Source organism: Stegodyphus dumicola, chromosome X1, assembly GCF_044657685.1.
Source record: "Stegodyphus dumicola isolate Sdum_Otavi_A_Nest chromosome X1, ASM4465768v1".
Classification (NCBI taxonomy): Eukaryota; Metazoa; Arthropoda; class Arachnida; order Araneae; family Eresidae; genus Stegodyphus; species Stegodyphus dumicola.
Genome location: NC_140780.1, coordinates 33,032,666 through 33,045,672, shown reverse-complemented (window position 1 = coordinate 33,045,672; position 13,007 = coordinate 33,032,666). Strand labels below are relative to the sequence as shown.

Here is a 13,007-nt window from a genome sequence, read left to right as displayed (position 1 = left end):
TTAGGTCCTATATAATTACGCAAATTATGGACGAAATCGTTAAGATCGCGCGTACTCCTTATTAACAATTATACGACTCACCTTTTATTCCCTTTTGGGTTTTTGTAAGTTTATTGTAAGCTACCTTTGATTAGTTTGATTTATTTGATTACGGCAAAGCGTACTAGGGCTCTCTGCCTAAGGGAAGGGATTAAATTCCTTCCCTTAGGCTTTCTGCGGGAAACTGGCTCGCATCCACTCTACACAGGAAGAAAACCACAATGCGACCAGCCCGTTCGCCTGGACTTGAAACCATGCCGAACTACTAGTGTTCAACGACTCTACCGCTCGGCCACTTGCGTGCACAAGCTACCTTTGAAATAAATTTTTTTGTTGAAAATATGCACAACGTCATTTTTCCTTTCCTGCAATATAATCAGATGGGGTTTTGATGTTAACTGCACGAGCAGATACAAAATTTCCCAGATATACTTACAGCACTTTTAACCGAGGTGCGACCAGTGAAGGTTTGAGTACAGAATAAAGAGAATTAGAAACTGCAAATTTACGGAATAATGGAAAATTATTGTTAACCTAGAACTGCTATTGCAAGAGCGCACGCATATATTATAATGTTGCTATTAAAGATACCAACATATGATATCGCTGCATAGTGAAATTATGAGCTGGTACTACAGCTGTATGCATAGCATTCATAAACACAAAATACCAGGTCTGACTAAAAAGCACATTTAGCCAAAACGAAAAATAAACAAAAAGCAAAACACTCACCTTGTAAGAGCCTGTCTTTAAAAACGCTCATTTGTTGTTCATACATAGAAAAATTGCATGTAATAATTCTTCACACTTGAAATTTCATAAAAGTTCAAACATTTAAAATATATGATAATCCTTTCTAACACACTACATCCACTAATAAGCTAAAGAACTTTCCACACTGAACAGTTGTGACTTGCATGCATATCTGATGACGAAATCCTTCATTTTCCATGAACTTCATATTAGCTCAAAAAGAGAATAATTAATCTCAAACAGCTAAGCAAATATCACGCAACTATACTAAACAAATCAGAAAAAATTTTAAAGAATTTTTCAAGTAACATAACACTGTACTGCGAAGTCATGAGATCATTAATTAAAGAAGAAAGAAAAATTGGGCAGCAGAGGTCTTAAGAAAAAAAAACCTGCCAAAGACTCGGATTACAGCGTTTTGCTTTACACCGACAGTCCAGCATCAGAGCACAAAAAGCTAGCAGAGTATACGAGAGTAGAAAAACTCTTCACCGCGTAAACTGACTGCAAGAATCTAAACACACAGAATTTCGGATTTGTTGGGGGAACAGAAGGGCAACCTATGGCAAGCCGCACCACCGCACTTTGTATCCGCCCACAACACCTAAGCAAGAGTGAAGGAAAACAAGAAAATAGAGTTAAGTTCTATTTTTAAAAGCGGATTTGCTCTTTTTGCCGGGTTTAGACGCGCGGGAGGAGAAATAGATTTATCGGAAGACTAAGTTACGAACCCCGAGGTTATAACAGTAATTCTGAAAGTGATAAATAATGAAGCACTGAATATCGTATTTCACATGTTAGATCTCAAACAGCGGGCGGAAATCTGTCAAAAAAAACTAGATACGAAGATACGATTGAATTAACGATACTTAAACCTTAACTGATATACTAGTTCCAAGGACTTAAGCATATTTTACTTAAGGACTTTTTTGTTGTTTGTTTATTTTTATATGAGCTGGTACATAGCGTTAACATGACCCAGTTTTCTTTAAAAAAACTCACCACGAAGATATTCGCCCCATTACTATTGGTAGCCCTTAAGCGCTCGGCAGTAACTGATGAAATATACATGAAATAGACTAACAAGACATTTTTATTGTTTTCTCGGAAATATAATGTTTATGTGGGTATCTTCACCCTTCTAAATTTTAAATACTGATAAAACTTTATCCTGAAATAACATAACTAATCATTTTATAAATAATTTATTAGTATGTGAAAACTATTAGCAAAATGTATAATTTTCTACATAGATTCGCAATAACCAATCATAACATTATGCATGACGTTTAATTCGCTTCTGAAATATTCTCGTAAATACCGTCATTTCTCACAAGAATAGAAAATAAAAACTTTTTCAGTCATCTTACAGATTTTTCATTTCCAAACAAAACTATGCAGTACTACTAGACATCCTATAATTGTTATTAATATAATTATTTACGTGCTTCGCCCTAAGGCGCTACACGGAAGGAAGGGATGCCTTCCTGGAGGACTTTCTAAGAGAAACTGGCTCGTATTATCACGTTACACCTGGGGAAAACCACGAAAACGCCCATGCAGCCAGCCCGTTAGCGGGATTCGAAACTGTGACCGAGCTACCAGTGTTCAGGGACTTCACCGCTCGACCGCTAAGCCCTAGACATCCTATTGTAAAGGCTTTCTAACAGCTCTCATTCATTTCTGCAATTATAAAAGAATTACTTGATTTAGGTTATTTATGGCAAATAGGGTTACTTGCCTAACGGGAGGATTTTCTAAGGGAAATTGACTCAAGTTACACATGAGGGAGAGCAACTATGCAGCCATGCAGAAAGGTTTTATGACCATGTGACCTAGGAGTCTATTAATCGTAAACGCTTTCCCATTCGCTTTTATCTTTAGTGTTGAATTTATGTTTAAAAAAATTTTTAAATATAAAAAATTTATAAAATATAAAAAAATCCAAACATATCTATATTCTCCCTAGCTCACTGATTAGCGCGTTAGATTCGTCCAAAAGCTCCCGAGATCGAATCTCGTTTATTATTGTTAATTTTTTTCCAAATTTAATATTTTTAAAAGATTACCTTTCCTCCTTAAACTTCCTCAAGTCACGTTGATTTCTTCTTAACTAATTTTCCTTAACATCCTTCATGTATTATTTCTTAATTCACCTTGCTAATATATTTTTATGATATGGAGGTAGTGGGTCTTTAACGTTATGCACTCTGTAATAATTAATCCTTGGTGCTTGATTGCAGCTAGTCCATTCGTTTGGGTTCGAACAATATATGCAAACCAAACTTTACTGACAAAATTTTAAAATATGGTGACTAAAGCCCTTAATTTTTCAGTTAAATCTCTCAGTATTAACATTTAAACTTTTTTTTTAGATTACTTGTTGAAAACTTCTGATGGCTATCATTGAGCAATGGTACGAGTGATACTGGCTCCATGTATCACAGAATGGGACTGGATTATAGAAACAAGCGAGAGCAGGGATGCTTTTCATGGAGAACTTTTTAAGGATAACCGATTTGTATTCTCTTTACCGTTGGGAAAAACATGAAAACTACTTTGCAGACTACTTTACTTGTTTGTCACGGTTTGAATCCCGATTTTACTGTTCGCTCATTTGTAGGTGCACCACAGAAATCTAACTCAATAAGTATGCAGTCTAAAGAGGTATGGCATGTGGCAACAGTCCCTGCTAGACAAGACTTTTCTAAGAAACGAGATTCTGGTAGCACTGGTTTAAATGGAAGGATTCCTAGAAACAGTGGTGTAGCTAGGGTGGGGCAAGGGGGAAAATCTGTCCCCTGGCACAGCATCGAGAGGGCGCCAAATGGTAATTAAGAAATTTTAGAATGAAATGTTTTCCATTCCTGGCACACAGAAGGGGGCGCAAAAACTTCAGTTGTCTCCGGACACTGAAAACCCTAGCTAAGCCTCTGCCTAGAAAAAAGAACTAAACTAAAACTAAGTGTCGCCTAGCTACGGAAATGATGTTGTGGCTACATAGGATTTTTTCAAACCTCGCTGAAAATGTCTTGGCTGGAGCTCTGTCCTGAGTACAGATCAACCAATCAGACAAAAGTTCTGCTTCTGAAGGATCACATGATCCCAATCTGAGCAATAATCAATTACTGTTTGCTATTCAAGTCTTTGTAGTAAGTGAAAATGGTAACCTAGCTGCGTGGGTTTCCTGGAAATGTGCGGGTTCTGAGAATTGTCCCTTTCGATGTCAAGTCCCGCATAGCCAAAACATAATGTGATTGGGACCTTATAAAACACTGTGAATTTCTATTGAAGTTCCTTTAAAAACATTGGCACAAGCAAGATGGTTTTTAACAGATGAAACAAATTCTGCTGAGAATTTGGCAAGACCTCTGAAAACTCTGGGATTTAATGACTACTCATGTTCAACGTATCTTCAAAGTGCAAGCTCAGATGCACCACAAAACAGAATGCACTAGCAAATTAAATTCTAATGTGCAGTTTAAATGTGATTAGGAGTTCAAGTTTTCTTTTTTTTTTTTTTTTTTTTTTTTTTTTTTTTTTAAATTTTCTGAGTTATACATGATAAATCAGCAGCACCATAACTCACCCAGCCTATTAGTTGATTTCCATCCACAATTCCATGAACATTTCACATATAAACTGGGTTCAAATTTCTTTTTGATATCTTTAGTCTTACATTTTGTCACCTTGATAAAGCTTAGCAAAGATGCTGGCCTCAGTACTTACTCAGTATTTACTTTCCTTATTTTCAAAACACTGATTTTACTAAGTGCCATCTTAACTATTTACACTAAATCATAAAAAATACATATTGAAAAATGATAACAATAAAAAATAATATGAAAATGGGAAAACCAATTAATTAACCAAATATGGGAAACCAAGGGAAAATTCAGACGAGATAACTGCAAACAACGCAAGCTCTCCCACAATGAAGATGTGCGAAAGGTGTAGTATTAGCAGTTTGCCTTTCCCCACCCGTTCCTTTATCCGCTTCTGTGCCCATAATCGTAACCTACAATACAGTACATTAGCTACATATCAGTGTATTTAAAAAGGGGGATAGAAAATTCTGGAAATTAATAAAAATCTGGAAGTGTATTTAATATTATTTTATTTGTTAATAAATTTCTTTCTTTCTTTTTTATACTTCCTTCGGAGATTTACATGCTCATGTGCACATATAGAGGAACCACCACTGCTTTCAATACTTTCAGCATAAACCTTGCATTTCAGTAAAATTTATTCTTAATGGAAAATTTGCTTATTGCAAACAATACCCCTCCCACACTCTTCAAAGTATTATGTTCAGCTGCCCAGACAGTATAGTGGTTAGAGGAGCCGACTGCAATACCAAATGGCCCAGGTTCAAATCCCAGAGAAGGCATGGTTGCATTTGTCCTTCCCCTCATAGGAGGCAAAGGTAGCCCATGTATTAGGTGACTCCATAATAAAGTGACCACCGTTTCTGGCTTTAGTAGTGGCCAACATCTGTGGACGGTTTGGGCCCGCCATTGGGGGGGGGGGAAGGGGAATTTATGTTGAGTTCAAATATGAAAAACTTTCTTTCCCCCCCCTGTTTACCACACCTGCGTAACAAACACCAGACATTTTCTCTTGTAAAGATACACATGAATGTATTCCTTCTCCCTCTATGCAGACAGTTATTAAAAGCTTTGCTATAACAAACAACAGTCCCTGCTATAATAATATTGGGGGAAAAAAAACTTAGGAATAAAAAATGTTTTTTAAAACAGCAATTTTCACTACTGGAATTTCCCTAGTGCATACCATATTTTATTACATACTATTAGATCAAACTGAGTATAATATGTACTTTGCTCCATCAGTGGCTAAGTATATACGACTCCCAAAACAACAGTAATTCAACCTGGGTTCGAATCCAGGTAGATAGGCTGGCTGTATGAATATTTTTATGATTCTTGTGCATAACATAAATATGAGATAGTTTACATTAGAAAATCCCCCCCCCACAAACTCATTCCTCATCTTAGACAGATAGCCAATCATATGATTTCCATTTTCCTCTTCTTTTTTTTTTTTTTTTTTTTTTTTTTAATAGGACTCATTGCTTGTCAAAACTATTTACAATTCATCCTCAATACATGATCAAGTCTTCTAAACTTTTTTTATTAAGAATTTCAATTTGACTCTTAATAATTATTCATTTACAATTTTTACCCTTAAGAATAATTTTGAGGATAATATTTTGATTTTTTGTTGTTGTTGTGTATGGTTCAGATATTTTACTTTGAGTGACTGTTTTAGTTTGGTTTATTTGATTAAGGCAAAGCAAGTAAAAGTTACCTGCCAAATGGAAAGGATGCCTTTGTGAAAGACTTTAAAGGGAAACTGGCTCATAGCCACATTATAGTTCGGAAAAATCATTAAAACTCCCATGCAGCCAGACTGTTCACTGGGATTTAGCCAGTGGTAAGTAGTTCCAGTAATTGTCCATTCTTACAGAAATTGATTTAAGTTCAAGTCAGATGTATGCTTCAATCTCTTGACAAATTTAAGTACACAAAGTTAATTTTTGTTAGCTCTACCAGTGGCCAAAAAGATAAGATCCTTGCATACTGGTAACTCAACATAAATTAAAATCATGATTAACACTTAGATGTATGGGCATTTCCGTGATTTTCCTCATGTATAATGCGAATATAAGCAAATTTCCATTAGAAAGTCATCCGTGAAGGCATCTCTTTCAGGGCTTAATTTCTAAAATTAGAAGTGCTGGAGCCCTATGGAAGACTGTGAGGAAGGAAAGAAAAATAATAAATTAAAATAGCTAAAAATTAAAATAATTAATTAAATTTAAATTAGGAAAAATATAATGAGATAAAGAGAAATCTAATAAATTAATTATTAGATTAATTTTAAATAGTTAAATAGAAAAAAAAGTATCAGACCCTGTCTTATTTGGAGCATCAGCTGGAATTACAATTCCACTTAGATGCTAAGAAGCAGCTCAGCTGATCTCCATCAGAGTTTAAACCCTGATTATACATATAATGTATTATTCCAAGGGATGACGGCTACCACTCATTTTGCAGCACACCAAGGAAAAAAGATAAAACGATTAAAGTTCCAATAAAGAGAATAGTGAAAATTCTAGAAACAGTATGAGGATATGGAAAGAAATTTAATGGAAAAGTGTAGATTTGAAAATAAAGAGGAAAGAGTTCAAGACTTTCTGACTGTGATGCCCTGCTGATATAATTCTAGGGCTAATCTTTGGAATATGGTAACAGATAGTTTGGCGACATTTTGGTAAGGCGATAAAGGTTACTAGCTAGGACTTTAGCAGTGTACATGGAGTGCGCAATGTAATTTTTGTGCAATTCTGGGATTTTTTTTAAGTGAAAATAGGTCGACGTGTACATGGATGATACTGTGTATGTGCAATTCTTAAAAACACGGCAAGCAGTGGGCGATTCTGCACTTTCTCCCACGTAAAAGTTCTAGCATAAGTGTAATTCGGATAGCAGATTGTGGGGAAAAAGTGTTGAGTAAAAAAAAACATGCCTTTACTTCATGAAAACAAAATGGCATCCAAACAAAAACTAGCAGGTTGCTGTAGCAGAGTTGGTCGCCAAAAAATCTCCAAATTACCATAATCCAAAGATTAACCAATTCTAGCAGTCAAGCAGAAATTTTCCCTGAATACTTTTCCTGAATATGGAGTGAAGACTTCTCTGTACAAGCGACAGCAGTGCCCCCTCCCCAGTTTGGTTACATCAGTGGGAGGGGCTTTTCTTTCCTTAAAAGTCTCAACTTCTGTGCAAGGCTTGAGTGTGAGGGAAAGACAGGCCTGCATTCAGATGTTAGAATTGATTTTTAAGGTATCTTTACAATTAAAACAAAACTTATATACTAAAATTGTGGTTCACTTACATGAAAGAAGTGCCGGAGCCCTCGAAAGTGCTCTGGTGCGCTATGGCTGAAATTATAAATTATCTCGAAAACTGAGAAGTGCTGGGGCCGGGCTCCGGCGCAATTTAAGCTCTGATCACTTCCCTTCAATATATAGTCCTTGCATGTCATAAAAATAGCAAAACGACAACCTTGTGCTGGGAATAAATTTTAGTCAAGAATCTACTGATTTTGACAGCAAACAAGTACAGGCTTCCCTTCATCAGGAGCAAAGAAATCTGCAGATTTTGAAAAACAATTTGCAGATTTCTTTGCTTCTGATGAAGAGGGGCCTGCACCTGTTTGCCCTTGAAATTAAGAGTCTTGATTAAATTCAATGCCAAACACAAGGTTGTTGCTTTGCTATGAGTTATGTTTCTTTTTCCATGTCTGTCTCAACAGCATATTAGCCTTATATAAAGTTGATTTTAGATATAGTAGCTTCAAAATGAGAACACATTTCAAAAATAAAAGTTAATTTTTCCATTATAAAAAATACGTTCTACAAAAAAAAAAATTATCCTGCATTTTAGAGCAGTGCAACATGCCACATAATCACTTAAAAAGCAATCTTGTCATTACCATGTTTCGTGGAAAATGTTAAACAACTTAGAGATATTATTTCTCTCCTTAAAATTCCACCTTTTCCTTTCCTGTAAGCCTACCTTTCCACTTTAACAATAACAAATTAATGCAAAAATATGTAATTATAATGGTAATCATTTTTACAATTTGTAATAATGCTCAAAATATATAGAAATTACTTATTCAGTTATGAAATTAAAAAATTCTCATATAATAATATAGGAATTATAAATAAAATTTACTTACCACTCTTTTTAAATCCAAAACATGCAGAACCCCAACTCGGCATTATATATATATATATATATATATATATTTTCTAAAAACTACTCAGTCTATAACAAATGTAACATTTATTTTAAATCTGTATAGTACTTGTATTGTTTACTGCTACTGATATTTCGCAATAATTAAATAAGGCGAAATATAAACATGATAAATTTCTTTATGCAGTTAAGTACAGACTCGTTTCTGTTCAACACAGGAAACATTACACACACAAATATTCCCTTCCCGCAGTGACAGTGACAATTAATCTGAATGTTTACGATTTTTACGAACTCCCTTCAAGCGGTAACAACAAAACTTTCTTTACCGGTAATCGACTCAACTGAGAATAAGTAGACAAAACGCAGAAAAGTTTTCCCCAAGCCCGTGGAAGCATTGCTATGATTGGTCTAAAAGTATATGGAGCAACTAGTTTGGCGACGTTAGCGCATTTTACAGTCATCCTGGGATAATCTTAGCAACAATTCCTTTGGGGATTAGACTGATGCTGATTGCGTAGCTCCTGGTTTTGCATCACTTCTCCGGGTAAATCACCAGACCTTCCAGGGTTTAATTTTTAGTCTTTGAAAAATGTTTCCCAGCAGTAAATGAAATGTGCTGAATTGATGAAACTTAACTTAGGCAAATTCCACTCCCCTACTTCCAGAGATTTTCAGAATTATTTTTGTTATTAAAATTCATTTAATCTGAGTTGTTTTTAGCATTTAAGCACTGTAATCAGTAATGTAAAAGCATTTGTAGATTTTTATACGTAGATTAACGCAATGGTCAATCAGTTAATATTTGTATTTAATTTTATTTTACTTTAATATATGATACATTACAAAGTTTATCCATACAAATACTATGTCCATTTGTTATTAATTTTATTTCATCGTATTCAATAGTACTTTGATAAATAAAAGCTTTCCTTCACTACTTGGGATTTTCTCAGTATCAATGTGTAAGAAAATTTTTAAATGAAATTAGCCAAAGAACATAAAATTTAGAATATCCAATTAAATGCTAATATATTTTATATCAGAATTGTATTACAGATAGTTGAATAACATGAATCATGCTTTAAACTGAATAAAAGTCAATTTGGATTTCCTTTGAAATGACGTCGCCGCGCAGGCTGAAACCCGAAATATTCGCAAAAAATCTCTCGGTTTTTAAGATTTTAAGGTTGGCAGGTAAGTGACTGTAATAAAAGTCAGTTTTAAGTTAAAAACTAATCCATCTAAGCTACGCATTCCCAACCGTTTTCCTGCGTCGATCTCTTCTAAGAAAACGGTTTTCTTCATTGACCCCTCTTACATTTTTCTCCATAATCATAGTACAAATAATTGCACATAAATAACTTAAAGATAACAATTAGACTAAGAACATGAACAAAAATTTTGAAAAAAAAAAAAGGTTTAGTACATTTATGTTTTATTATTTTTTGTATTATTCTTATTTTTATTTCCACAAATGTAGAAAAATTTTCAAAAACAAAATCACAAACTCTATTTGCACAAAAGTTCGGTTTGGTTTATTTCATTACAGCTACGCTAGGGCTATCTAGCCTAAGGAAGGGATGCCTTCATGGTGGACTTTCTAAGAGAAAGTGGCTCTCATCCACGTTACCCGTAGGGTAAATCACGAAAGCCCGTTTGCTTGGCATCGAGCACGGGTCGAATAACTAGTGTTCAGCAACTTTATCGCTCGGCCGCTAATGGGCTCCACAAATGCTTGAGTTTAATTAATATTAATACTATTTTAAATTTTATTTTAAGATTTAGAATAGAACTGTTTAATCCTTAAATCACTTCATTCAAAAATATTAACTTAGGCAATAACTTGTTTCTTGTTTTCCGTAGGAAAATACTGAAGTGACTAAAGCCTGCTTCTACTAGGTACAAAGAGGGAAAAGTCAGTAATGTTGTTCGGTAGCAGCTTTTATTTCGGGATATATGTCTCGGGTGACTTTCAAATTCCAAAAAGTATGAGTACTCACGTGTTTTGAATAAAACTTGTGCTTGAACATCCTTCTGCATCATAATATCAAGATGAAATATATCGCAGTTCAGAGGTAGGTTCTATGAACCACGTTAGCAGATTCAAATTTTTCAATGTCTTGCAAGCTAATATTAAAATATTTTATATTTTGCGAGCGCCTTGTACATAACAATACATCTTCTGAGGAAGTTTTGCGTTCTTCCTATTTTGGGAGGGGCGGAAGGGGGAGTATATTCATGTATTTCTGCTTTCCACTTTTTATATTTCTCTTTTTACATAAAAAATTTACATATTTAAAAAAGTATTATTCATTTTTAAAATATATTAAATAATTTTTGTGAATTTTCTCCTTATATTTATTTTATATGATTTCTTTCTTGCTGCATAATATAACTTTAAATCAATAAACAATTAATTATCTATTTTACAATTTTTTTGGAGGGGTAATCAATGGAATCCTTATTATACCGATTAATAGCCCGTGCGTATTCGGCTATCAACCCCTTGGTCATCATTCACTCCCTTTAAATTTCATCGACGCACAGAGGTTTAATCGTGACTACCTTTGGGAACCCTTGATCTAAACACTGAAACGTCAGATGCGTTCATCAAGAAAAGATTATGCATTGACCAGAAGATAAATAGATTTTCTTCTTTTTCATCAACAAAAGGATAGTCGATTAACATGTCGGCCGAAAAGCTCCACTCTTGTAATTGTCTTTAATTAGTTATATATATACATTCTTTTGCAAAAAAAAAAAAAAATCGAAGTATCAAGAAAGACTTTTGCGATCGTGACGAAATTTGGTATGCAAAAACATCTTGATAGAACATGCAAATGATCAAAGTTTCAAGGCAAATGAACAAGAATTGCGATCATAGCGCGCATTTCTAGTACGCAATTCGCAAAGTATAAAACCAGTAACAGAGGCGGAAAATTTATCTTTTTTGTTGCTGTCATTGTAATTCCATAAAGAAGCAACTAAAGATGCCATTACGACGATATCGAAGACCTTACAGACAATTAAACGACTTCGAACGTGGTCGCATTGTAGGGTTGCGTGATGCTGGGTGGTCATACCGAGCAACAGGCCTCCACCTGCAGCGTACAGACACTGCTGTGCAAAGATGTTGGCAGCAATGGTTGCTACAAGAAAATTGCCGACGAAATGAAGGCTCTGGAAAGTAAAGGATCACAAATGCGAGGCACGATAGGATGATTGTTCAACAGGCCCGAACCACTCCAACGATATCATTGTCAACTATTCAGCGCACTACAGCCACCTCTTTACCTCCCGTGGTACCGTCCACCATCTCACGGCGCTTGTCTGAGGTGGGGTTACGCTCGCAGAGGCTTTTAAGACGTTTGTGTTTGACCCCACAACAACGGCGAAGTCGTCTGGAGTGGTGTCGCAGCCGATCATCATGGCTGCCATCAGACTGGCATCGTATAGTGTTCAGCAATAAATCCCGCTTCACTCTTGAAGAAGATGACCACCGTGTTCGTGTCTGGAGAGCACGGGGACAGCTGTCCCAATCAGCCTTTGTTTTACAAAAGCATACAGCCGTAACCCCTGATCTGATGCTGTGGGGTGCTATTTCTTTTGACAGCAGGTCATCTTTAGTCATCCTCCGTACATGTTTAACAGCTCAACGATATGTTGATACCATCCTGCGGCCGGTTGCATTACCCTTCATGGCACGTCATCCTAAGGCCATATTCCAACAAGATAATGCCAGGTCACATACCGCTCGCATATCCCTGGACTGTCTCCATGCAGTTGATACTCTTTCTTGGCCAGCAATGTCACCAGACTTTTCACCAATCAAGCATGTCTGGGACATGGTAGGCCACCAGATTCAGGCACCACAGAATATCGCAGATCAGGAGCGACAACTGATGAATGTCTGTCAGAATGTGTCACAGGATGGCATTAGGAACCTCTACCACTCCTTAACTCGACGAATTCAAGCATGCATTGCCGCCAAGGGCGATTCGACCAACTACTAATTTGAACAATCAATGGGTGATTGTGAGCCGTGATCAGGTACTATGACCTTGATTTTTTAATCATTTTCTTATCAGTGTATGAGCTATACACGTAGTTAATTTCATCAAAAACAACCACTTTCTTCATGGAGCTACGATTCCCCCCCCCAGAAGAGTGTACATATATATTCTCTCCAACTGTCAAAAGTGGAATAAACGACTGAACAAGGGAGCAAGAGAGAAATAGATAAAATAACTATAAAATTATATAAAAAGAATAATTGTGTACATACAGCAAAGCAGTCACATTTTATGTAATTGTGTTGATGTCTGTACGCATTCGTAGCTGCAAACAAACAGAAAAATAGGCCTTTGTTTGCTTTCGCGCCACCAAGAATGCTCACTGACCTGACTTTTCCTGGAAAAATCT

At 35.7% G+C, this 13,007-nt stretch overlaps 1 protein-coding gene across 3 annotated transcripts in view; it reads right to left on the bottom strand.

Annotated features, from left to right (window-relative positions):
* LOC118194556 (glutamate receptor-interacting protein 1-like) overlaps positions 1–8,934 on the bottom strand; it is a 91,811-nt gene extending 82,877 nt beyond the window's left edge. For 2 of the 3 annotated variants that reach the window (XM_035365701.2, XM_085808508.1), the window contains exon 1: positions 772–1,277. In XM_035365701.2, coding sequence (XP_035221592.1) covers positions 772–817 — 46 coding nt within the window. In that variant the 5' untranslated portion in view covers positions 818–1,277. Of the gene's footprint in view, positions 1–771; positions 1,278–8,562 lie in introns of those variants that run through there. The other variant, XM_085808509.1, reaches the window with a different exon arrangement.
* Between the last annotated feature and the right edge of the window lie 4,073 nt (positions 8,935–13,007).